General features: G+C 45.7%; 1 protein-coding gene across 1 annotated transcript in view; it reads left to right on the forward strand.

The window, feature by feature from the left end:
* NPLOC4 (NPL4 homolog, ubiquitin recognition factor) overlaps positions 1-24,665 on the forward strand; it is a 537,117-nt gene that overhangs the window by 382,470 nt on the left and 129,982 nt on the right. Inside the window, exon 11 of the mRNA XM_086931004.1 lies at positions 20,665-20,791. Coding sequence (XP_086787130.1) covers positions 20,665-20,791 — 127 coding nt within the window. The remainder of the gene's footprint in view (positions 1-20,664; positions 20,792-24,665) is intronic.

Consider the following 24,665-nt stretch of genomic DNA (forward strand, 5'->3'; position numbering starts at 1 on the left):
GTATGTGGTGTACCCATGACCAGTTGCTCACGGGATTTAAACGCACCTTCATTATAAAGATCCCCCCAGGTCTTGATCTTGGTGCGTTCCAGCAGTCTGTGAAAGAGCACCTCCTGCAGTAGTGGAATGGAGGGGTGGTAGATAGTGTAAGAAGGTTGTGTCAAGCATGTCACCCATACGTGACCAGGCGTTAGTTGTACTTATTACAGTGGACAATGTTCTGTCCCTACCCAGTAGTTGGAGAAACAGTGTGCCCTCTATGGGGATTGGGTGCGCTAACCAGTGCTCCGCGGCTATTTGAGGCATATACCGGGGTTGATATATCCCAAAGAATGCGTAGTGCGCTTGCGCGCTATAGTAATAGAGCTCAAAGTCGGGGATTCCAAACCCTCCCTGCGCATATGGCCATGTCAGTCCCTCCCATTTCAATCTCGGGTTTCTGCCACCCCAAACTAGTCGAATCAACTCCGACTTCAAGCCTTGAAAGAAGTATCTTCCGGGATAAAAGGGAATGTTAAGGAATAAGTATAACAGCTTGGGTAGCAGTACCATTTTTATCGGTGCCGCTCTGCCTGCCATAGAAAGAGGTAAAGTAATCCAGCGAGTAATTGAGTCTGAAATGTGGACCATAGTCGTCCCATAATTTGCTCGCATCAGTTCCTCTCTATCCTTGGTAATACGGATCCCCAAGTATTTAAACTCATCCGTACTCCAGGGGATGAGGTAACCCATAGGGAATTTAGCCGTCGCCGTTGTGAGGGGGAAGCAGCACGATTTGCTCCAATTAATTTGAACTCCAGAGAGTCTGCCAAATGTAATGAATTCCCTGTGAATGGGATTCATGTTCTGTTGGGGGTTGAGAATATATAAAGTAAGGTCGTCAGCATACATGGAGACTAGTATTTGTCGGAGATTGCACTGCAGGGCTTTATCATTATGGCGTTGTCTCAGTTTTGACGCTAGTGGTTCCACTGCGATCGCAAAGAGTAGGGGAGATAGTGGACACCCCTGTCTGGTGCCTCTCGTTATGGGTATGTCCTGCGATAATTTGCCATTAATAGCCACTTCGGCCACGGGGGCGTCATACAATAGCCAGATCCATGCAAGAAAGATAGGGGGGAACCCCATCTGATTCATGACAGCAAACCCATAGTCCACTTTTGCATCCTTTGATAAACATTGCTGCCTCACAGCCAAGCGCACATTGACAGGTGATTTGACTTTGCTGTGCTGCACGATTTCCTTGGTTAACCTGCACTACTAGGAGTCATTAATTCATATAGTGAGGATTCTGCTGCTGTTTATACATCAGACGCACCTGAGGTTTGTAGTGTAAAATATTGTCAATTGTCCGACCTCCCTTTTGGGAACAAGTTGGCTCTGAAAATTTTCACCAAAGCCTTTTTGATGTGGCCACCACTTTGTTGCCAGTCTATTCATTTGCACCCATGTTTGAAAAATTGGTTGGTTAAGGGGAACACATTCCGTTGGTTCCAGGTTTAAACCAAGGCAAACATAGTTTTTCATTGACCTTAAGCACACTGTATTTTTCTCAATGTAACCCTAAATTCCAAGGTATTTATTTCATGGTTTTGAATCATGATGGCTTATTACCAGGAGAAACTTTGTAGTTATTAGTCCACCTTATATTTCTTTCCAAGAGCATCAGATGCTGGAGAAGTACTAGTGCAAGGAATCTTTATATCCTAATATTCTGGCTCCAGAAAATGTTGAACTTCATTTAGTGTGGCAGTGATGTACCTCTTAGGACTTGTGGGGTGTGCTCCCAAAGATGTCAGTCAGGGAAAAGAAGGCCTCCATGTAGAGGCTGGTTTTCAATTGTATTTTGAAAACTGCTGGGTCTTCTTGGTTCCTCGGATCTACACACAGAGTTTTGTAGCAAGTTCTTCCGCCCATTTGAATATTATGGCTATGTCACCATGTGTGAGTACAGGTTCCTTCTGCAAAAACTACAGTCAGTCCTCCTGTACTGGCTGCACCAGCTGCAGAAATTGGTCTTGGGAGGAACTAGTGCTGAACAGACTGTTTGATGACCCACTATTGCGTGCCCATAATGGACACGAATTCCCCATTTTTCGAGCGTTCATGTGCACACTCTTATCTGTAAAGAGTGTCTTCAAGGTGATTGACATTGATGCTGGCAGTATAATAGGCATTACACAAGATTGATTTGCACAAGCATTATGGTGAAAGTTTGTTGTCTGCCCAGGTGTCAGAGAGTTTTGGACATTTGCCTCCGAATTCCATATAAAACACTTGTATATCCTATCAGAGTGGAGTTTGGCAGATATAGTAAGCAGAAATCACTGTGTTATGCATGGGTGGAAGATGACTCGCGCTTTAAAGAGGTACATCAACATGTGTGGCACACCATCTATACATCTGTTTGCCATAAGAAAAACTGCAAAATGCCAGAGCTTCACCTCCAGGTGTCTAATGCAGATGTGCTATAGGTACATTGATTAGTGAAATTTGTGTATGGATTTCCCTAATGCTTATCATGATGGGCACAGCACTTCTAATGAAAATGTCTAACACTTCAGAAAACTCCCCGTCAGAACCCTATGCCGAAAGCCACTGGGCAAGTAGGAGCTATTGAGCCCAACGGTGGAGGTTGAGTCATTTTACTCCTGATGTCCCGGGGCCTGTCCTACTATGGGTCCTGAGCAACTGAGCCAAGTACCCCTTCAGCGGTTGACTCTTAGGAAAGGCGTGGTCCAAGCAGCCCAATACCCCTCGGGGAAGAGATGGATACAGGGGAATGAACACAGGCTCACAACTCAAAATACGTGCAGCAGCAGTAAATTATTGTCCAGCTAAATACTTACTTTTATGGTAAAATAAGTATTTTATTTTAAAGCGATCCGCAGGAAGGGAAATGCGACATACACAAACAACTGCACAGTCCCCCTGAGCTCTAGTATTTCATAGGTTGTTCCCTGTCCCCCACTCCCTCCTTGCTCTAGCGAAAGTAGTTATTCCCCATTCACTATAGGCAACATCCAGGGCAAGCTCCACTAGTAATCCGAGTGTCACTCCGACTTTATCTTAAAGTCAAAAATGTTGCTGCACCGCAGTGCTGTCTAGCAAGCAAGTTCCCCCTGTGCCGACCGTTCAAAATTCAGTCTTTCTCGCACCTGCAGTATACGAGTGTTTGGAGTTCCTGATCTCGTCCCCTCTGCAGAAGCTAGAACAGCAGCGGCTGGTTCTTGTGAGTTCACTCCACATTGCCCAGGCAGGCTGCAGTCTGTGATCCCTGAGTAACTCAAACCTGGTTGCACTCCCACAGCAACCAAAAGTTTCTTGCAGCCCCCCTGATAGAGTAAGTCTTTTAGTTTCTCCCTTGAAGGAGAGAAGGTGGTGCAAACTTCCTGCTGCCCAATGTAGGTGCGTGTGGGATCCCACAACTATCTCACTCCTCCGGCGACTCTCCCTGTCAGGTTACACTTTTTGCTAGTTCTGGTGATGCACTCTGGCATATGGGATCCTCCTACTTATATTGTACACGGGCACCAACATGCACAGCAGCTCCTCCTGGACTACAGGGTTGCAGGCTGTTCACCACATAAGGCTACAGCTCTCTCAACTCTGCAATCCATCCATAGTGACCTCTCTAGGCATACGGTATCACTGAGCCCTCACAGCACATGGGCTCCAGGCCGATCGGGACAGGAATACTTTGCGGCGGCCCTTCCTGCATAACGACTTGCCGACGCCTCACAGCACATGGCTCTGGCCCGATGGGTACAACAAAGTTCATGGCTCACTCCACTGGGGCCCTCCCCTAGCATACAGAGGTCCACAAATTTGTTCTGCCGCACGGTCCACGACCCAATAGGTGCAGCAACTGTTCCTAACACCTCGCTATGAGGATCCATCCGACAGGATTCCCCACTGGACCTTGCCCCTTAAACGCTCTCCTCTTCACAGGGCACACTGGTCCTGGCAAGCAGACAGGCACTGGTGCTCCAAGCTCCAGGACTGGTGTCCTTTGATTTCCTGAGTGATGTCACTTCACGCACCAGGGAGACTAGCAGGCATTGGACCACCAGTCCTGGTCACAAACACTGAAGTCTTGCAGAGCTTCTCTTCCTCTCACAGTCTGACTGGCTGCTTGACAGTTGACAGTTTTTGAGGTCTCATGATCCCCTTCTTAATGTCCAATTCCAGACACCAAATGTGATTTAGAGTCAGAGTCCTTTGAAGTTTATGTTGGGGGTCTGCTTCCTTTTGAAGGTTCCACTCCTTTACCCTCTCTTCCTCTTGAAAGCAATCTGTCACAGAAGGAGTGACTCCAAAGCTGATAGCCCCACAACACAGGCCATGGGAGTAAATAGTCACACCTGAATGTCGGCCACAGTGATACATGTATCAAAAGGTGCACAACACTGTATCCTTCATGAACTGATCAAAAACTAGTTGTTAACCTCTCCACTAGGACCCCGACCAAGGATGAAAAGTAGCTTCTCCAGAAAGGCCTGGGATTTGTACCTGTCCAACTTGAAGAACCCTTTTGTTTGACCAGTGATCTTCACCAGTTCTATCGCAAAATCCACCTACAAGTTTTTTTAAAGACAAAACCACCCCTGATCACAAAGTCTCCGGATTACGCAATCCATCCAAGTTCACACCAACCATGGCAATGACTCTGAGTGAAGTTCTCACTTTTGAAAAAGCCATGCTGAAAGATGTGGCACATATGTGGACCCCTCAAATCTAAGACTTGTCATTCAGACAGCACCAAACTTAGGGCCCTCACTGAAGAATTTAGGGTGACTATCAAACCGGCAGATAAAGGCGGGGCATTTTGCTCTTAAACACTACAGGCTATGACCAAGAATGCCTACGACAGTTGGCGGATGGAAGATCCTACCACCCAATTGAATCCAACGCTGCGGAGAAACTCTCATCTAGGATTCGATCATTAGTGATAGCTGTAGAAGCCCTGGACTGGATCACCAAACATTAAGTAGACGTATTGGTTAATCCATCTCCACGGATACCATACTTTTATGTCTTACCCAAGATACACAAGGGGGTTCAACCCCGCCCCCCAGGAAACCTATTGAGGCTGTGCTAGGCCCCCTATTGGAGCAAATAAGCAGATTCTTCTTACAGCCATTGGTCAATAAGACTACATCATTCTTGAAAGACACGAGGGATGTCTCAAACCTGATTGCAGATACCAACCGTCAATAAGACATCGACCTATTTGTCACACTTGTCGTGGAGTCGCTCTAAACCAACATTCTCAAAGATGTCACCATTGAGGTAATTGAGGTAAACTTACAAGCTGAGGTTTGGACTTCAGCCACCCCCATTGACTTGCATCTATTGCACTGAAGAACAATTTCTTCAAGTTCAAAAGTCAACTCTACTACCAGATTTTAGGGACGTCCATGGGAAGCACCTTTGCCACAAGTCTAGCCTGTCTGTATATGGCTAGTTTTGAAGGAGACCACATGTACACAGACAGAAGTCCCTACAAGGCAAACATCCTGTCATGGCGACACTACGTTGACAATTTATTTATTTTATTTATTTAAATTTGTATAGCAGCGCACAGCTACCCCCAAGGGTTTCCCAGCACCAACAGAGAACAACAAAGGGAGAGCGGGCCTATTGGCTGAAAAGCCATGTTTTAAGGTATCTGCGGAAAGACAAAAGATCGGGTTGTAGGCGGAGAGACAATGGAAGAGCATTCCATAAAGTGGGGCCAAGACGAGAAAAGGAGCGCCCTCCCATGCGAGGAAGTCTAACTCGCGGAACGCAGAATTTCTCTTGAGTAGAGGATCTGAGAGTGCGTGAGGGAACATAGGGGCAGGCCAGCTGTTGCACATAGTCTGGGGCCTTAGCATGCTTAATCCGGAACATGTACATGAGGGCCTTAAACTTGACCCCCTTCTCTATTGAGAGCCAGTGGAGATCGAGCAGCGACCTGGATGTGGATGCCATTTTGGGGATTCGACAAAGTAGTCTAGGGGTAGAATTTTGTACTCGCTGCAGTTTACGTGTGACCTCTTTGACACCCAGAAAAAGAATATTCCCACAATCCAGCCTAGAGGTCACCAAGGCCTGGACCACGGTTAGCTGGGCATGTAATGGAAGCATCCACACGATCTTCCTTAACCACTTCAAAATGAGGAAGCAGGTGGCAGCAACCTTGGTCGCTTGCTGACGCATGGAGAGAGAATCATCCATAATGAAACCAAGGTTGCGCACCTGAGTGGAAGGCTGAGGTAGCAAACCCATTTCTGGTGGCCAATGTTGAGGGCCCCAGAGAACACTGTCCTTGCCAAGGATCAGAACCTCCGTCTTATCACTGTTAATTTTAAAAAAGTTGGCATTCATCCAAGCCAAGACTTTACTAAGGCCAGATCTAAGTGCTGAGGGCTCAGATTGTTTGCCAGCTGAAAGAGAGAAGAGGATCTGGGTGTCATCAGCATATGAAAAAAGCGACAACCCTGATTCCTCCACTAAAGCGGCCAGTGGTCTGATGTAGATATTAAATAATAGAGGACTAAGGGTTGAACCCTGGGGAACCCCATATGGCAAGTGATGAGGTTTGGATTTGGAGGTAGATGAAAAAACCCGAAAAACGCAATCGCCAAGGAACGAGCTAAGCCAGCTCAAGGAAGTCCCAGTGACGTCTGCGTGACGGAGGGCCTTTAAAAGTACGGTATGAGAGACCGTATCTAAGGCTGCGCTCAGGTCAAGTAAAACCAGGGCCATGGTCTTGCCCTCATCAATGTTGTGTCTGAGCGCTTCTGTGACCCCAAGCAGCGTAGACTCGGTAGAGTAGCCTGGCCTGAAACCGGATTGGGTAGGATGTAACAGCCCATTTATCTCAATAAATTTGGACAGATGTCCATTAATGTGTCTCTAGAGAATCTTTGAGAGAGCAGGTAAGAGAGAGATTGGGCGAAAATTAGAGGGAAGAGTAGGATCAGCATTAGTTTTTTTTAACAATGGGACTACCATAGCGTGCTTCCAACTCAGCGGAACAGTGGAGGTTGTTAGAGAAGTATTGAGCAATTGGAGAACATAATTGAGAGAGGAAGGGTAAATTTGTCGCAAAACTGAAATGGGCAGAAGATTGCAGGGAGATCCCGATTTAATCTGGCTGAGATGATGTGTAAGTGCCCCCATGTCCAAAAGTGGCCAGGATTCGAGGGTGGGCACATTTAGCAAGTCAGTGCAATTTTCATAAGAGGCGGCAGAGCAATCGACCGCCATAGTGGATAAAAGGGAGGAAGAAGGGGTGGAGCTGACCAGTGAGGAATAGATGGTTTCCACTTCATGGTAAACACTAGATCCAGAATTCAGTTGATACTAAAACAAAACTATCTGGACTTTACTCCATGCCACGTGTCATTAACCGTGGGATACTTGTGGGGTTTGCCATTTGACCAAGTGTACCAACAAGATCCAGCTGAACCAAGGACGGCCTTGGACGCAAAGGCGCCACACTAACTACAATACGCAAAATTGTGTCCATCTTATAACATGCTCACGTGACCTACAATATGTGTGCATGACTACGAGACCAGATAAAAGTAGGAGAATGAAACACGCAACAATATCCACTGTAAGCGCAACAGCACAAAAGTGTTTGCCCACTTTTGGGATCTCAATCACACACCTGATGACTTAAGGCGGACCATTTTCGAAGCTAACAATTTATGGAGTAACACAACACTTTTTAAAAGATAACAACAGTAGGTGTTCCGACTGTCCACCAACATCATAGGTCTGAACGATGATATACCATGGTGCGAAGTGTAACTATGTGTAAATCTTTTACATCTACAAACCATCCCTCAGAAGAGGTTTTGACCTACTGATTATCGCCCCATTAACATTCATCAGTAATGTTACTGCCCCCCTTTCTCACTATAATGTGTGTTGGATTATATTAGTGCAACATCTTCAGATACTACTCTGAGAACATACACATACTTGTGAGCCTTCCCTTACCGCTGCCTTGGACATACCTTAGCTCTGAATATGCATGATTTTGAAATATTACACACCAGACTGTGTGTTGCACCTTCCTGTCCTCTCCAATATGGTGGGAGTATCCGGACCTTTGTGTCTGTTACTCAGTATGTTTCAGGGTACTTACATGGGACATACCCATTGACCAATAAGGTATTCCTGCCTGAATAGAAGACCTATTGCATTAATCACTCAAGATACCTGAACCTCCATACCCCGAGCTTCCACCACAACTGTAACCTGGGCAATTGTACCCCTACATAAGCGTAAATTGGGCCCTGATTCTGTTGAAGTTTTTTCTTTTTCAGAGGAACAACTTGAGTTTCCGTTGTGAATTTTCCTCTCAGTGAGTCTTAGATTGCTTGCCTATAGCACCCGGCAAGTCCAAAATGGTGGTCCAATTGCAAGTATTTTCAGACCGCATACGCATATCCACACATGCAGTGATCGAGCTCCTCTTGCATCAGTGCACTAGAGGACAACGATTGGTCCAGGTTATGACGCTCACCATCCACCTGACAGCAATTGTCAGGGTTATTACTTGAACCAGCTTACGATGACTGTGTGAATTGGCTCAGCCTTCTTGACCTCTCACTCGCCTGCTTTATTACCGTTCCAGGCAAGTAGGTGAAGGGTAGGCCACATGAGTACTGACACTAATTTTGTACTTTTTAAAGATGTGCTTTTCCATTGTACCGAAGTACCTCCCACACCTACATGCTGAGACTTCCTTACCGAGCCTTTCAGTTGTATAACAGTGCTACCCTCTGCTTTTGACCTAAGGGTCTACAGATGAATTCCTATGGGTAAGATCCCTACTTTCACATATGGGGATTTCACTGTCCCATATTTATTTACTTTTCATGTTGTACTGTTGCAAGAATTCTGCTCTGGAACAAAATTATGATTGGTACCATAGAACAAAAGTATGTAGGGACTGAGTCACTAAACAACCTCCGTATCCATGAGTCCGACCACGTATAGTGCCACACTTGCCCTCCTAACCTACCCGGCGAATCAAGTGAATTGGCACCCCAAAACACAACACACAGGGATCGTGGTAAAAGGACTCGCCCTTTCTCCCTCTCATTCGTACTGTCCACAATAAAATAACCAGGAGACACAAAGGAAGTTTAGAATATTTAAACTATCGGGCTCTGAAATGCAGTATACGTGCCACAACGAGAAAACAAATGAATACAAAAAATACAGTTAGTATGGTTAATAAACCATATAGCATGAAAAGCCCTGTCTTTTTATAAGACAGACTAACTTAAACCCCCATCCCTTTGCTAATGAAGCTAAATAATTATATATCCAAGATTACTGGCAGGCCCCATACCTTAGCATACACAGATGGATGTTCTACATCTCAGAAGACCCAGTGCTCTTGTCTCAGAACTCTTGTTCGATGTGTCTGATTTTTGCTCATGTGCTCATTTATATGATAGGGATGTGGGCTCACAAACATCCGCTGCACTCTTGTATGATGTCTAGGTGCTAGTGCTTGGCCAGAAAGAATAACATGGGACATTGTTGTTTGACCTGGTCTATGGTGTTCAGACTAAATCCCAGGAAAAGAACGAGAAAACATATGCAAGTTCCATGTGAAAGTACAATGTGGCGCAAAGGTGATTATAACGTAATGTGTTCAAAGGAAAATTAGGCCTAAACGTGCTTAGTTAGGCTAGCATAGGGAAAACTAAAATGGGCCGTACAAGAAACATACAAGAGTAAGTCTTTTTCTTGTTGTGTGTTTTTACACGTGTGGTCACTTGCCTTCTGTATGTGGGCATACTTATCATTTAAAGGCGACTTTTAGCGCCCTCTTTAAGCAGGAGTATGTCTACCATGAGGGGACTGGAGCAATGCACCACATTAAGCAATGCATATCTACTAATGCTAAATACACCTGTTCTATTATGTTTTCTGCTTTCCATCTAGGTTGGACAATCATACATTGAGGTTGTTTCTTAGTAGGGGAGTACCTAACATTACACACTCTTTCTAAAGTGTAGGGTAGGGATCTTTTAGGTCCTGAAGAAATTCCACAGACCCAGATGGACATCTAGGCTTTAAACATGTCTACAGCATCTACACATTAGGATATCTTATTCCATTGAGCACTTATGATAGCCGCCTTATTTTTTTTTATCTCTGCCAGTGGTGCCATATTAAAACTTTTTGGTATCCCTTTGACTGTTTTAATCTAGCTTATTTTTCACTGTAGCCACAATCACTCCACCCTACCCTCCTCTCTCCCTCTCTTGTTATTACGATGGAAAATGAAAAAAAGATTTCCGATAGAGCCCTCTTGCGGTGCCCATAGGGCATTGCAGCATCAGCCCGACGAGGAGCACACCCTATGATAGAGCATGATATCCATTTGGATGTGGGGGGGGACCAAGTAATAATCTTAATCATTCCTCTAGGTTCTAACCGTGTGCCCTTTTCTCTCTCTCTCTCTCTCTTATGAACAGCATCTCCTAGATTTATTTATCAAAAGGTTAGCCCAGGGCCCCAGCCATACTCTTTATGATTCTCTTATCAGCCTTATCTTTCCAAAAAAGGAACCCATAGCCTGCCATGTTTGTATCACAGGCATTCATACAAATAGTACGTGCATTTATTATTCGCACAATGCACAGCACTGTATCCTTCATGTACCATACTAATCACAGGCACACATACACCCAGCGCATGCATTTAGTATGCACGACCTGCAGAACTTCAGAGACTCAGTTTAAAAAGGAACTGTTCACTCCTATTGATCACTACAGGGTATGCTGCCACCACCGTCCTGCCTAATTCCTGGTATAGGCAGTAGCCTTTAACCACTTTTAAGGCAGTGTTTTGGGCACCACTCCCTGGCCACCAAGGCTACAATCGCTGAGGCAGGCTTATGTCATGGCGCACATTTATGATCTGTGTTTGCCTAAGACAGCAAAAATTTGTATTAAGGATCCAGAAATCCGTACACTTGGGGAACTCAGGGCAGGGTTGCACATCCTTTACCATGCATAGGATTTTTCCATCTCAACACTCCCTCTGCGTTTCAGGTTGCTTGACCAACAAGCAGGCAATAACTTGCATTCCAAACAATAGTGGCTCAATTTAACAGTTGAAATCCCAAGATTTGGGTATCTTAAACTGCCGAGTGTATGGCCATAATGAAACTACAAATGTATGATGTGGAAATTCTGTGCTACTCGGTGCAATTCTAGATGTATTCACCCACTTCAATGTTCAGAAAATGCATTTTTCAATATTTAACTGTTACTTATACAGTTCGGGCTAACTTGCCATTAGCATATCTTTTTTGCAATAAACAAAAGTCAGTTTGTGAATCATAAGTCATTTTGTGACCAGTTCTGAATCACCGATAGGATCAGTTGTAAATCCTGTCTTCATCCTATTTGAAAGTAAAGATGGTATGTATAAGTGGTTTGCAGCAACAGTTCATTGATAGTGGACACAAACCATTTATCAGTTTTAGACTGTATGTAGTTGATGTTGGCTTCAGGGTAGCAAGTGGGATCCATTGAATGCTCTCCCAATGTTTTCTGTGCCTGGAAAGATTTTTTTAAACCATCATCTATGCCTGAACTGTTTTCAGACAGACAGTGTAAACGTTGGGGTGGTGGTCCGCTGTTCCTTACAGGCCCCCATACCTGAATTTGCAGCCAGTTTGCCATGGGTCTCAAAATGCCTCCTGCCTTACTAACAGTTATGAGACAGAAGGTTTTAGGGACTCCAGCAAATCTACTTCTTGCAACATTAGTTGCATTTCAAAATGCAGCCCCGTTCACAATCCAGTTGTGGTACAGATTACATCTTCTGGTTTGAGAGTAGGGCTTAGAATATTCACATGTGATCTCTTTTCGAGAGCCCATTAATGAGTGGCATGTCAACATTCATTCATTCATTCATTTATTTATTTATTTATAAAACTTATAAAGCGCACTATCACCTTGCAGGCATCCTGGCGCTGGTGGCTACATGAGAGAGGCAGAGTGTATATCGGGTGAGCACAGGAGACTAGGACATTTTCTAAACGGGAGAAGTTCACTGATTTGCCTGATCTCCAATGGAAGGCTGTTCCACAGTTTAGCAGCTGCCACCCTAAAAGATCTTCCCCCTGACCTAGCTTTCCTAAACCTAGGTACTCTCACCAATCTAGCGGATGAAGAGCGGAGCACTCTAGTGGGAGAGTACCAGACAAATTTTGATTGCATAGCTAGGGCTCCTAGCCCGTGGAGAGCTTTGAAAACAAGGCAGAGGGACTTTAATTGTACTCTCTGCCTAAGGGGGAGCCAATGAAGTTCAGCCAAAGCAGCTGATGCGGACGATCTTCTAGGCAGCCCTTATACTAACCTAGCTGCGGCTGATTGAATTCTTTGAAGCCTATCCAACAGGAAGCTGGGGGAAGCAAGTAAGAGGGCGTTACAGTAATCGAGCCTGCTCAAGATTGTGCATCTCGTCACCAGAGCGCGCGCATGAGTGGGTAATAGGGGCAGAATCTTCCAAAGGGACTTAATGATAGCAAAGCAACAAGTTGTTTTTTAGCAACCTGAGCTTCCATGGTGAGTCTATTATTCAGCATAATGCTCAAGTTACATACAGTTTCAACTGGTCGGACAGTGACCGATGTTTCAGGGGGCCAGAAATCGCCAGGAAAGTGGCGAGGAATCCTGCTCCATGCACAGAAGAGCACCTCGGTCTTAGCAACGTTAAATTGAAGAGAGTTGTTCTGTAGCCAGCCGGCCATATCCCGCAGACACTCATGAAAAACCTCCAACGATCCGTAATCAAGGGTTTTAGATACAGATTGATCAAAATAGGGCTAATTGCCGAACCTTGAGGGACCACATACGGCACAGGGGAGAAAGCGGATTGGAAAGGGGGGAGGGACACCGCCTGCTGTCTACCCTGCAAAAAGGATCAAAACCAACGCAAGGCGCAGCCTCTTACCCCTGCCTCACTCCATCTACGCAATAGGATTTTGTGGTAAACCGCATCAAAGGCGGCAGACAGGTCGAGCAGGATCAGGGCAACTGCCTGTCCCCTGTCTGCGCGCCTTTGAAGCTCGTCCATAGCGGTCACCAAGGCTGTCTCGGTCCCATGGGCCGCCCGAAATCCAAATTGCACCTCCTCCAGCAACTGATGCTGCTCCAGATGTTTAGAAAGGGATACGCTAACCATGCATTCAACAATTTTGGCAGGAAAAGGTAGTAGGGAAATAGGCCTGTCATTTTTTTCACATTCCGGATCCAAGGATGTTTTTTTTCAGCAGCGGGGATACCAGGGCCTGCTTCATTGGTATAGCCTATCAGTGACAAATGGTCTGTCTTCTCACCTTGGTGAGATGTAATCTGGACGATTTACTTTAAAGATATCTTTTTTGTTGATAGTTATAGGAGTCTTAAGTTTGTTGGGTATTACCAGAGGTGTTACCAGAGGTTGAGTTGTGGTGTTAACAGAGTCATTTTGCTTGCGTCTGTGTTTATGTATATCAACTGAAGATATTGGCAGGTACAGCAGAACCCTGATAGCCATCTACTTCCTTTTCTGGATTTTTTAAAGAATTGTATAAAGTGTTCTATTGCATACAGGTGTGGGCGAGTGATGTCGGCATATTGGTAACTATGAAAGTGGTGCATCTGTTCAGTGTTTAGCATTTGTTGTATTGTCTTGTAGGATTCTGTATGTTATTTAGTAGTAAGTGCTACTGCAAACACATTGACTCCCAACTATGTGGCCTGTTTGTGCTATTGTTTGTACACAGTTCAGTCTGATGTGCTCCGCAAAGAATACACTGATACTAATTACTATTGAGGCGTTGTGTTAGCCCTCTGAAGCATATCTAATCTGATGTGTGTTGTGCAATTTTGTGTCTGTAATTATGTTTTCAGTGTACTGTGTGGCTGTGCTATTGAGTATCACAAAGAAAAATTCTGATGCTCTTCATAGTTGATTTTGATAGGTTATTAGAGCAATAATGAGAACTATGGGCCAGATGTAGGTAAAAAACATTTACCGATTTTAAAATACCGAATTGTACCGATTCGGTATTTCAAAATCGGTAAATGGTATGTAGGTCCCAACATCTGGATTCGTTACCGAATCCTTAACAATTCTTTAATTACCGATTCGGTAAATACCGAGTCGGTAATGCCCATTCATTCCTATGGGCTTTGAAGCCCATAGGAATGATTAGGCATTACCGATTCGGTATTTACCGAATCGGTAATTAAAGAATTCACAAGGGTGCAGGGGGTGTCACTTTGACACCCTCTGGCACCCCCAAAACAGGCACAGGTGCCATGTGGCAGGCATACCTGCCCTAAGGGCAGGTCTGCCTGTCACATGACATAGGTGTGCATGCACACATGTGCATGCACACCGGAATCGGTATTTTACCATGAAGTTGGATTTCATGGTAAAATACCGATTCGTTTAGGCCTTTGGGACTCAAAAGAGTCCCACCTACATATGGAATTTACAGAATCGGTAAAATTACCGATTCGGTATTTTACCGAATCGGTAATTTTACCGATTCTGTAAATATAGATTTACCTACATGTGGCCTTGGATTTAGGCCCCTACATACCGATTGGCCATTTACCGGTCGGTAACGGCCGAAATCGGCCGTTACCGGTCGGTAAATGGCCTGCAACGGCCACCTACATCGGGCCCTATATGTTCAAGGCATATGAGCTGCAGATTTTGTGCTGAAAAGTTCTTTGGAAATCACGAAATGGGTGACTCCTCCTCTGGACCATACTGCGCATGGACATCGGCTCCATCCTCAGATTGTTTTTTTCCGCCATCGGGCTCGAATGTGTTTCCTGCGCTTCGGTTTGGAACCGAATTTCCTTTGGCGCGCAATCCTCACGCAGGTCGACGGTATTGTTTCGATCGCACTCCACATCAATGCAATTCTTCACCACTTCGAAGTCTTCGATTCCGGTCATCGACCAAGGCCTTCGGGCCTACGCAGAACTTACTCTCTGGCTCATGGAAAGGACGTCATTCAAGAAGTGTCCTCAATGTGCATCTCACCGGAGCACAAGGCCAAAGACTGTTCCGCCTGTGCCTCTTTTCGCTCCAAAAAGACGAATCGGGACCGGCGAGCTCGAAGAACAATGGCTCGCTCGTCAGCGTCGATTCCCGATGACATCTTCGAAGAAGGCGCTGACGTGCCAGAACATCAGCAAACCGAAGAAAGTGCCAGCTCTTCTGATGCCGAAGACTCAGATGTCGAGGACATCACTCCAGCTTAACGGGTCAGAAGTAAGACCGTCGACCCCAACCCTTCCGCGACACCGTCAAAAAGGCTTCGGTCACACCCTCACCTTCGGGCCCGGGTGCACACCGAGAGACTGCTTCCCACGCCCTGACTTCGGGCTCGGCAAAGAAGCCTATTAAGCCTTCAGGCGGCTCTGGCTCGAGTCAGCCTATTCCCGGTGCCGATCCTATACCGACACCGAAAAGAAGCCATCTTCCTCAACCACGCCGACCACTGCTTTGCACCTAAGCACTCGGTGCCGAAGACTGGCACGGCTCATCGATGCCGCAACCGCACTCGAAGCCGAGTAAAAAAACACCTGAAGCTCCAGACTCTCAGGCTTCGGAGCCGAAAAAATACCTGGAACCAAAAAAACACGTTCCGGTAAAAAACATTTCAAAAGGTCATACTTCTAAGCCAAAAGACTCTAGACCAGCTACCGAGTCAGTGCCGAAGAAACCTCCGGATCTGAAAACTTTGACGCTGAAGGATCTTCCAGATCCTACTCAAAAGACTGTTATAAAGGATCCTAAGACTGGAAAACTAGCTCTTAGCTCCAAGAAGAGACCAGTAGAGGCACCTGCATCTCCTCCTCCCCCAAAGAAGAGAGACATTGCAACCTCTCCATTAAGGGTCCCTTCTCCACCACCTACCCATACTGTTCCTCCTCCTACACCTCCTCCACCACATCATTCGCCTACACCATCCACTAACCCAGATGATGATTTAGATACAGACTCTGATGACATTGGTGGGGGTGGACCTCAGTCATCTAACCCAAGGAATGATTATAACACCCCTGATGGGCCTTACGTCCCCCAAGACGATGTATATCCTTCCAGGCCTTCCCCACCAGAGGATACTATAGGTTTTAACCCCTTCCACGCTGATGACGAGCTGGGCTCGTCATGGCGTAGCCTCCTCGTACGCTGATGACGAGCCCAGCTCGTCACGTAAAGTGCGTTTTCGCAAATCCCAGCGTGCGAGCGGAATTCCGCTAGCGCGCATGGTGTTAACCTACTTGTCCAAAGAGCTGCCCAGTACCATGGGGTTGACTTACAAACCGATACTGTTGAGGAAGATTTCCTATTGGACACTTTTGATAACACACAAAGGTCCACTGCCATTTTGCCAATGCTTAAATGGGTCATGACGCAACAGAGGTATTTTAAGATCCTGTCAGGGCTCGGGTCCTCAACCCTCGCATTACAAAGCTGCCCCTACAGACCCAGTTTACATTAGAGGTCGAGCACCATTAGATTCTTTAGTAGTATCCAATGCACGTAAACGTGCTAATTCACAGACATCAGGTGAGGCCTCACCACCAGATAAGGAATCTAAACTCCTTAACGCCTCTGGTAAGCGCACGGCGTCACAGGCAGCTAACATATGGCGAATTGCCAATACTCAAGCGTTGTTGGCAAGATACGACAGGGCACATTATGATGAACTAGAGTCCATAATGCAGCATCTACCAGACAAGTATAAAAATAGGGCCAATGAAGGTAACAATATTACTAATACTTCAATTCGTTGTACCCTAGATGGTGCAGACACTGCCTCAAGGGAAATTAATACTATTACCCTTTTGCGTAGACAAGCATGGCTACGTATTTCAGGTTTTAAACCTGAGGTAGAAAATTCAATACTCAGTCAGCCATTTGATGAAAAACATTTATTTGGCCATAATGTCGGTGTCTTTAGAGAAAATGAAAAAAGACACTGACACAGCAAAATCTATGGGAGCTTTGCAGCTGCAAGCTCCCAGATGTTCTTTTCGTCGCTCATCATATCGAGGCAACGCAAGAGGCTACTCCTCCGAAAGCCCTTCCACTTTTTACAAGACTCCTAGCCAATCCACATTCACTAGGGGCTACCAGAAAGGGGGTGCCTCCACCCCTACCCAATGACTTTCCTCCGCTTCCCCCCCAACATTCCACTCGTGGGGGTAAGACTAAAACAATTCCTTTCTGCCTGGATCAACATCACATCAGACCGGTGGGTGCGACAAATTATTCAGTCAGGTTACTGGCTAGAACTAACATCTACCCCCCCAAACATACCACCCAAACAGCGCCGAATGTCACAAGAACATCTATCACTGTTAAAGCAAGTAGTAATATGTTTGCTAAAGAAAATTGCATTAGAACCAGTTCCTCTGCACCAACAAAACAAGGGGGTTTCCTCCCTATACTTTCTTATCCCAAAGAAGGACGGCCCTCTTAGGCCTATTCTGGACCTCAGACCGCTAAACATATACATCCAGTCAGACCATTTTCACATGGTCACACTCCAACAAGTCCTTCCTCTCCTATTACAAAACGGCTTCCTTGCTACTCTAGATCTCAAGGACCCATTCTTCCACATTCCCATTCACAAAGCTCACAGGAAGTATCTCAGATTTGTAATAGACGGGCAGCACTATCAATTCAAAGTACTCCCATTCAGAGTCACTACAGCACCAAGAGTATTCACCAAGTCCCTAGTAGTAGTGGCAGCACATTTACGAAGACAGCACATTCACGTCTTCCCGTACCTCGACGACTGGCTCATAAAAGCCAGCTCATGCAACCTGTGTGTAGAACACACCCATGCCACAATTCAACAGCTCCACAACTTGGGGTTCACAATAAACCACACCAAGTCTCATCTGCAACCATCCAAAGTACAACAGTACCTCGGTGCTTCAATAAACACCTCAACAGTGCTAGCTTATCCCACTCCAATAAGGATAGCCAGCATGCAAACTCTTCTCACAAAGTTTCAGCCACAACACTCCCTACCAGTACGAGTGTTTATGCAGCTTATAGGGATGATGGCCTCTTGCATTTTCATAGTGCTCCATGCAAGACTTAAAATGCGTCCTCTCCAAGAGTGCTTATCACGTCAATGGAACCAGGCTCAAGGTCAATTAACAGACCTAGTGTTGGTAGACGGTCAGACTCATCGCTCTCTGCAGTGGTGGAACACCAAAATCCTTTCCAAGGGACAACTGTTCCTAGAGCCAGTTCCTCAAATAATCTTGACAGCGGACGCATCGCTCTCCGGCTGGGGGGCCCACCTACTGCAACACACCACGCAAGGCAGGTGGACAAAAGTTACTCCACATCAATTATCTGGAGTTACTAGCTATATTCCTGGCACTGAAAGCTTTTCAACAGCAAGTATCAAACAAAGCTGTGTTAGTCCGCACGGACAACATGACAGCCATGTATTACATACAGAAACAAGGAGGAACACACTCCCTGCAACTCTATCAGCTAGCACAGAACATATGGCGGTGGGCTATACCTCAAAACATATTCCACTTAGCCCAGCATGTCCCAGGAGTTCACAGATCCACGAGTGGGAACTTCATCCGAAAGTTCTTCAACCATTCTTTCAGATGTGGGGACAACCTCAGATTGACCTCTTTGCCACCCACGAAAACGCCAAATGCCCAAGCTTCGCCACCAGATATCCACACCCACTGTCCAAAGGCAATGCGATATGGATCAACAGGTCAAACAAATTTGCGTACGCTTTTGCACCTCTACCACTCATGCCACTAGTAGTACGCAAACTACAGCAGCATTCTCTGACCCTCATCCTAGTTGCTCCAACGTGGGCCAGACAGCCGTGGTACACCATACTGCTACAACTGTCTGTAGTGCCACACAAAAACTATACCTGTCTCCACGCCTTTTAACACAGAACCGTGGAGAGATCAGGCACCCGGACCAAGCTCAGCTCAACCTTGCGATCTGGCTCCTGAAATCCTAGAATTCTGATATCTTAACCTTCCTCCATACTGCATGAATGTTATAAAAAAAAAGCTAGACGCCCAACCACTAGAGCATGCTATGTAGCTAAGTGGAAACTTTTTGTAATATATTGTCACAACAACAATGTTCATCCTTTAGACGTGTCTATTCAACACATCATAGGATACTTACTGCACCTCCAAAAATTTAATTTAGCCTACACATCTATTAGACTACATCTTGCAGCCATAGCAGCATATCTTCAAAACAGACAGCATCTATCTCTCTTCAGAGTGGCTGCTATTAAAGCCTTTATGGAAGGCCTTAAGAGAATAATTCCTCCCAGAATACCACCTTCACCAGTGTGGAATTTAAACATTGTTCTCACACTGCTAATGGGACCTCCCTTCGAACCTTTACGTAAATGTGAACTACAATTTTTAACATGGAAGGTTGCGTTCCTAGTAGCTATTACTTCTCTACGGAGAGTTAGTGAACTACAAGCACTAACCATTTAAGAACATTTCTTGCAAATGCATCAGAATAAGGTCGTTCCCAGTACTAATCCAAAATTCCTACCCAAAGTAATTTCTCCCTTCCACCTCAATCAATCTGTGAAACTGCCAGTTTTCTTCTCGCAGCCACAAACAGTAGCAGAAGAGCTCTTCATACCCTAGATGTCAAAAGAGCATTGCTATACTACATTGAGAGAACACAACCGTTTCGTAAAACCAAACAACTTTTTGTGTCTTTCTCACCACCACACAAGGGTAATCCCATATCAAAATCTGGGATAGCTAGATGGATTATCAAATGCATACACATTTGTTACCACAAAGCTAAACAAACGTTATCTGTTCCTCCTAAAGCCCATTCTACAAGAAAAATAGGGGCTTCAATGGCATTTTTAGGCAACATTCCCCCAGATGACATCTGCAGAGCAGCTATATGGTCTACACGCACACATTCACAAAACACTATTGTGTAGATGTGCTAACCAAGAAACAAGTTAATGTGGGCCAGGCTGTTCTCAAAACATTATTTCAAACTACTGCAACAGATGGGGGTGGTCGCCGCTAACGGTGGGTACTGCTATACAATCTATGCACAGTGTGCAATCTGCAGCTCATATGCCTAGAATGGAAAATGCTACTTACCAGTATGCATCTGTTCTTGGCATGTAGAGCTGCAGAGTTGCACACGCCCACCTGCCTCCCCGGCTACCCTTGTCTGTTCCAGTATTATCTTAATTAGATACAGTTTACACAGACATCCTTCCTTTTCTTGCAAAACGTCATCCTTTCCCTAATGGCGCTGCCATGCGCAGTATGGTCCAGAGGAGGAGTCACCCATCTCGTGACTTCCAAAGAACTTTTCAGGACAAAAACAAACTGCAAACATCCAGGCCCAACACTAGGTGGCGATCTATGCACAGTGTGCAACTCTTCCGCTCTACATGCCAAGAACGAATGCATATTGGTAAGTAGCATTTTCCATTACATTCCACATGTTAACTTTTTGAGTCAGATTAGTATGATCAGTATTCCTTAAAGATCAGTGGTGATCTATTAATCTGAATGCTTCTTACATTTATTATTCCTTTCTTTCTTCCAGGATGCCTATTTTCTCAGTGCTGAAGAGTGCATCACTGCAGGATATTTGCAAAATAAGCACCCAAACTTCTGCCGGCTCTCACCTGATGGCCACTTTGGATCTAAATTTGTGTCTGTGGTGGCAACAGGTAAGCCCTGAATGCAAGTATCTGGCTCATTCACTTTGTCCTCAAGTGCGGTTACAGACCTGCAGAAGCACTGCAGGAAGCTCTGACATGGTCCAGATTTCAGAGGGAACTGTGAAAGGTCTGCAGCAGTGGCTGATGAACTATGATTGGGCCTGTGGAAAACACCTCTCCCTTCCCTAACCAGAGACAACTGTGGGGTGGAGATCAGAGGACTCTGTTATTTGGTAGAGTCCAGGCTCTGCAGCAACTTATGGCGCTCTAGGCAATTTGCTTGGCAGTGAAAGTCTTTCTTCCTTCGATCAAGGGGAGGCTGGTGCTGTCGTTCCTTGACAACACCACCGCCTTGTGGTATTACAATAATAAACGGGGTTGGATGGGGTTGTGGAACATGTGTCAAGATGAACAATTCAAAACAAAGGTAACCAGGTATAGATTCAGGCGCACAGCATTATTACAGGCAAAGTAATCCTATACATGTTTCAGGTATATATAGGTGCTTCCAAGCGAGAAGGATAGGTTCCCAATCTATCCCACAGGACTCCAAAAAACACCCGGGTTACAACAAAAATCACAAAATTCTCTCTGAGCACTCCACAGTAAAATAATTTTTTTCTTATTTAGAGTATACAAGTTAGTTGTAACGTCAAAGTCCAAATACAGGGATTATGACCATCTGATTGTTCTTGTCGAGATAATATCCACTCGATCAGTTTCCTGGAGTGAAAAGACACCGGTCTCAAATGTTCAATCCTGATAATATATCCAAACGATATTTATTGATTATTCTCCAAATGAAATTTATTCTTCGCAGCCCATGCATCATTGACTTCCTCAGGGCTCTAGAATTAATCCATGTGCCATATTAATACATATGGTCACTGATAGAATAAAGGAAACCTAAGTTTATTAAATTCAGCTTTAAGTCAGATATTCATACTCTAATTGTTTAGTAATTTGAAAGTCCTCAAATGATCAGTTCAATAAATCACAGATCGTCATCTCCTATGTCCAAAATTGCCGTCTTTGCAAAATAATAATCCACAGTGATCCCACCGTAAGACGTAACGCTGAATATCGTAATAGCGAAGAATGGGTCAACACTCGGAAACACGAGTACGTGTTCCGGCTCAACACGCGTCGTGTCCCAGCAGTTTTAATCCCGGTGGGATAACTGTGGATTATTGTTTTGCAAAGACGGCAATTTTGGACATAGGAGATAACGATAACGATTTCTATCGACCTGTGATTTATTGAACTGGCCATTTGAGGACTTTCAAATTACTAAACTAGAAGAGTATGAATATCTGACTTAAAGCTGAATGTTCGAGGCATGTGGGCTGTTGAATTCATATCTGTGCATAGATGATGTTGATAGCCTAGTGTTGGGTCCGGATGATTGCACATTGTTTTCCTGGAAGAGTCTTCGAAGTATCACGAGATAGGTGGCTACTCCCCTGGACTACAGTGCGCATGGGCATCCTCTCCATCCTCAGATTGTTTTTTTCCGCCATTGGGTTCGGATGTTCAAATCTTAGCTCAAGTTAGGAAACTTTTTCTCAAAGCCAAAAGGCTTTCGCGAGCGTCGGTATCGTTTCGATCGGTATCGATAACATTTTATCTACAGGACATCGACTATCGGACGGCTTCCTTCACCTCTCGCATCGAGTTTCATCGACGATGGAGAGTAGAGGCCTTTTCAAAAGGTGTCCGCTTTGTAACGTCAAATATGCACACAACGACGTCCACCCTGTGTGCAACAAATGCTTGTCACCGGACCACAATGATGACCAATGTATGGCCTGTGCCCGGTTTAGATCAAAGAAGACTCTTCGGACCCGACGCGTGGCTCGATTGGAATCGAAGAGGCCAGCGCCGGAACCAGATAATATCTTCGGGACCGGAGACGAAGAAGTCGTCGAGATCCCAGACCAAGATGAACCATCGGAGCAGGGATCCGCGCATGGATCCGACTAGGAGGCCGATGAGGAGGAATATCTGGAAGAAGAGGAGAATTATGAAGTCGTCGACGAGGTAGGAGACAACGACGTTCAGGCCCTTGGGGCCGATGAAGATAGCTCAGAGGAGCTAGGCCCAACCGTCGATACGGGGTCCGATGGACAAAATATCAATACGGCTCAGGTCGAGGGATCGCCACGAGGCCTTACCCAAGATCTACCTTCAAGTTCAACAGCCCCGCAAAAAGGCCCGGCTTCGAACATTTTAATTGAGCCATCGGTTTCGAAACCAACTGTGGTTGATCTCAGCAAAACGAAACCGAAGCCAGCACAGTCGAAATCGAAACCGAAAGTGCAACTGGCTCTAGTCGGCGCCAAGGCCTCAAAGCCCTCGGGCCGACGAAACAGATGAGGGACTTCGATGCAGGGAGCTTCCAGAAGGCCCTCGACTCGAGTAGCGGGGCGCCGAAGGCCAAGGTGAAGGTCGTCGAGTCGAAGACGTCAGCACCGAAGGGAGCCGCTACACAGCTCGAATCGAGACTGGGCACCAATCCTCCATCTATGACTGGACCGGAGACGAACGTCGGTTCCACGTCAGATGCCGACGCGGCGCATAAGGCCCAAGTCATGGCTCTACACGTCGCGGAGTCGATTCACAGAATCAGAGATAAGGCTTCGCCGGCTGGACCGAAGAAAGCCACGACTACCAAGTTGGTCACCGCGCTCGCAACGTCGCCGCCAATAAAATACGGTTTAACACCGGCAGTGCGGCCGAAGATGTTCGAGCCGAAACAGTGCATCGGCATCATAAAAAGACCTGCATTGACCCAAAGGCCTACAAATAAGACCGAGGAACGGGAACCGTGACAGTTCATAGACTCGGAACCGGGGAGACTGTCTATCTGCAAAAGGAAAATAGTCCCTGAAAAGCCCATGGAGTCTTTCAGGATTCCTCTAAAGAAAAAGAGGGATCACCTGCGTCGCCAGTGATGGTCGAACACTTGCAGACATATGAGCAAGAGCCTCAATCCTTTTCCCCTACATACTCAGATTCAGGGGCAGGTGACGAAGATAATCAAGGTGATGGCGATGTGATGGACACTGATCGTAATGATCTGAACCAGACATGGGCAGACCCTGCTGACCCAGGAGACCCGCAACATGACCCTGATACTACGGTCTACAATGTCAAAACATCTCTGACTGAAGACACTACAGCTTTCAACGCTCTGATTGAAAGAGCTGCGTTAAATCATGACGTTGAACTTCATAGTGATACTGTGGAAGTGGACTTCCTTGTGGACACATTCTCAACTTCCGAAAAAAGTGTGAAGACACTACCAATGCTCATGGGTGTTCTTAAACACGCCAAGGACATTTTCAAAGAAAATACTAGAGCAAGGGTAGTTAACCCAAGGATAGAAAAGAAGTATAGGCCGGCACCCGTGGATCCTGCCTATATTAAAGGACAATTGCCTTTAGACTCTATGGTAGTTGCCAATGCAAGAAAGAGGGCAAACTCGCAAACAGGAGATGCGCCTCCGCCTGATAAGGAATCAAAGATAGTGGAAACATCTGGCAAAAGAGTGGCAGCACAGGCTGCAAACATCTGGCGTATTGCTAATACTCAGGCGCTTCTGGCCAGATATGATAGGTCCCACTACAATACTCTAGAGACATTATTGCAGCACCTCCCAGAACAATTCAAGGAAGGAGCAGAGCTGTTGATTCAGGAAGGGAAGCTGATCTCCAACTCTTCCATCAAGTGTGCACTAGACACAGCTGACACTGCAGCTAGGGCTATAAACACTAGCGTCATGCTAAGGCGGCATGCTTGGTTGAGAATATCTGGTTTCAAACCAGAAATAAAGACCACCATTCTTAATCAGCCAGTTAACACTGACTTCTTGTTTGGCCCA

This window comes from Lissotriton vulgaris, chromosome 7, assembly GCF_964263255.1.
Source record: "Lissotriton vulgaris chromosome 7, aLisVul1.2, whole genome shotgun sequence".
In the NCBI taxonomy this organism is placed as follows: Eukaryota; Metazoa; Chordata; class Amphibia; order Caudata; family Salamandridae; genus Lissotriton; species Lissotriton vulgaris.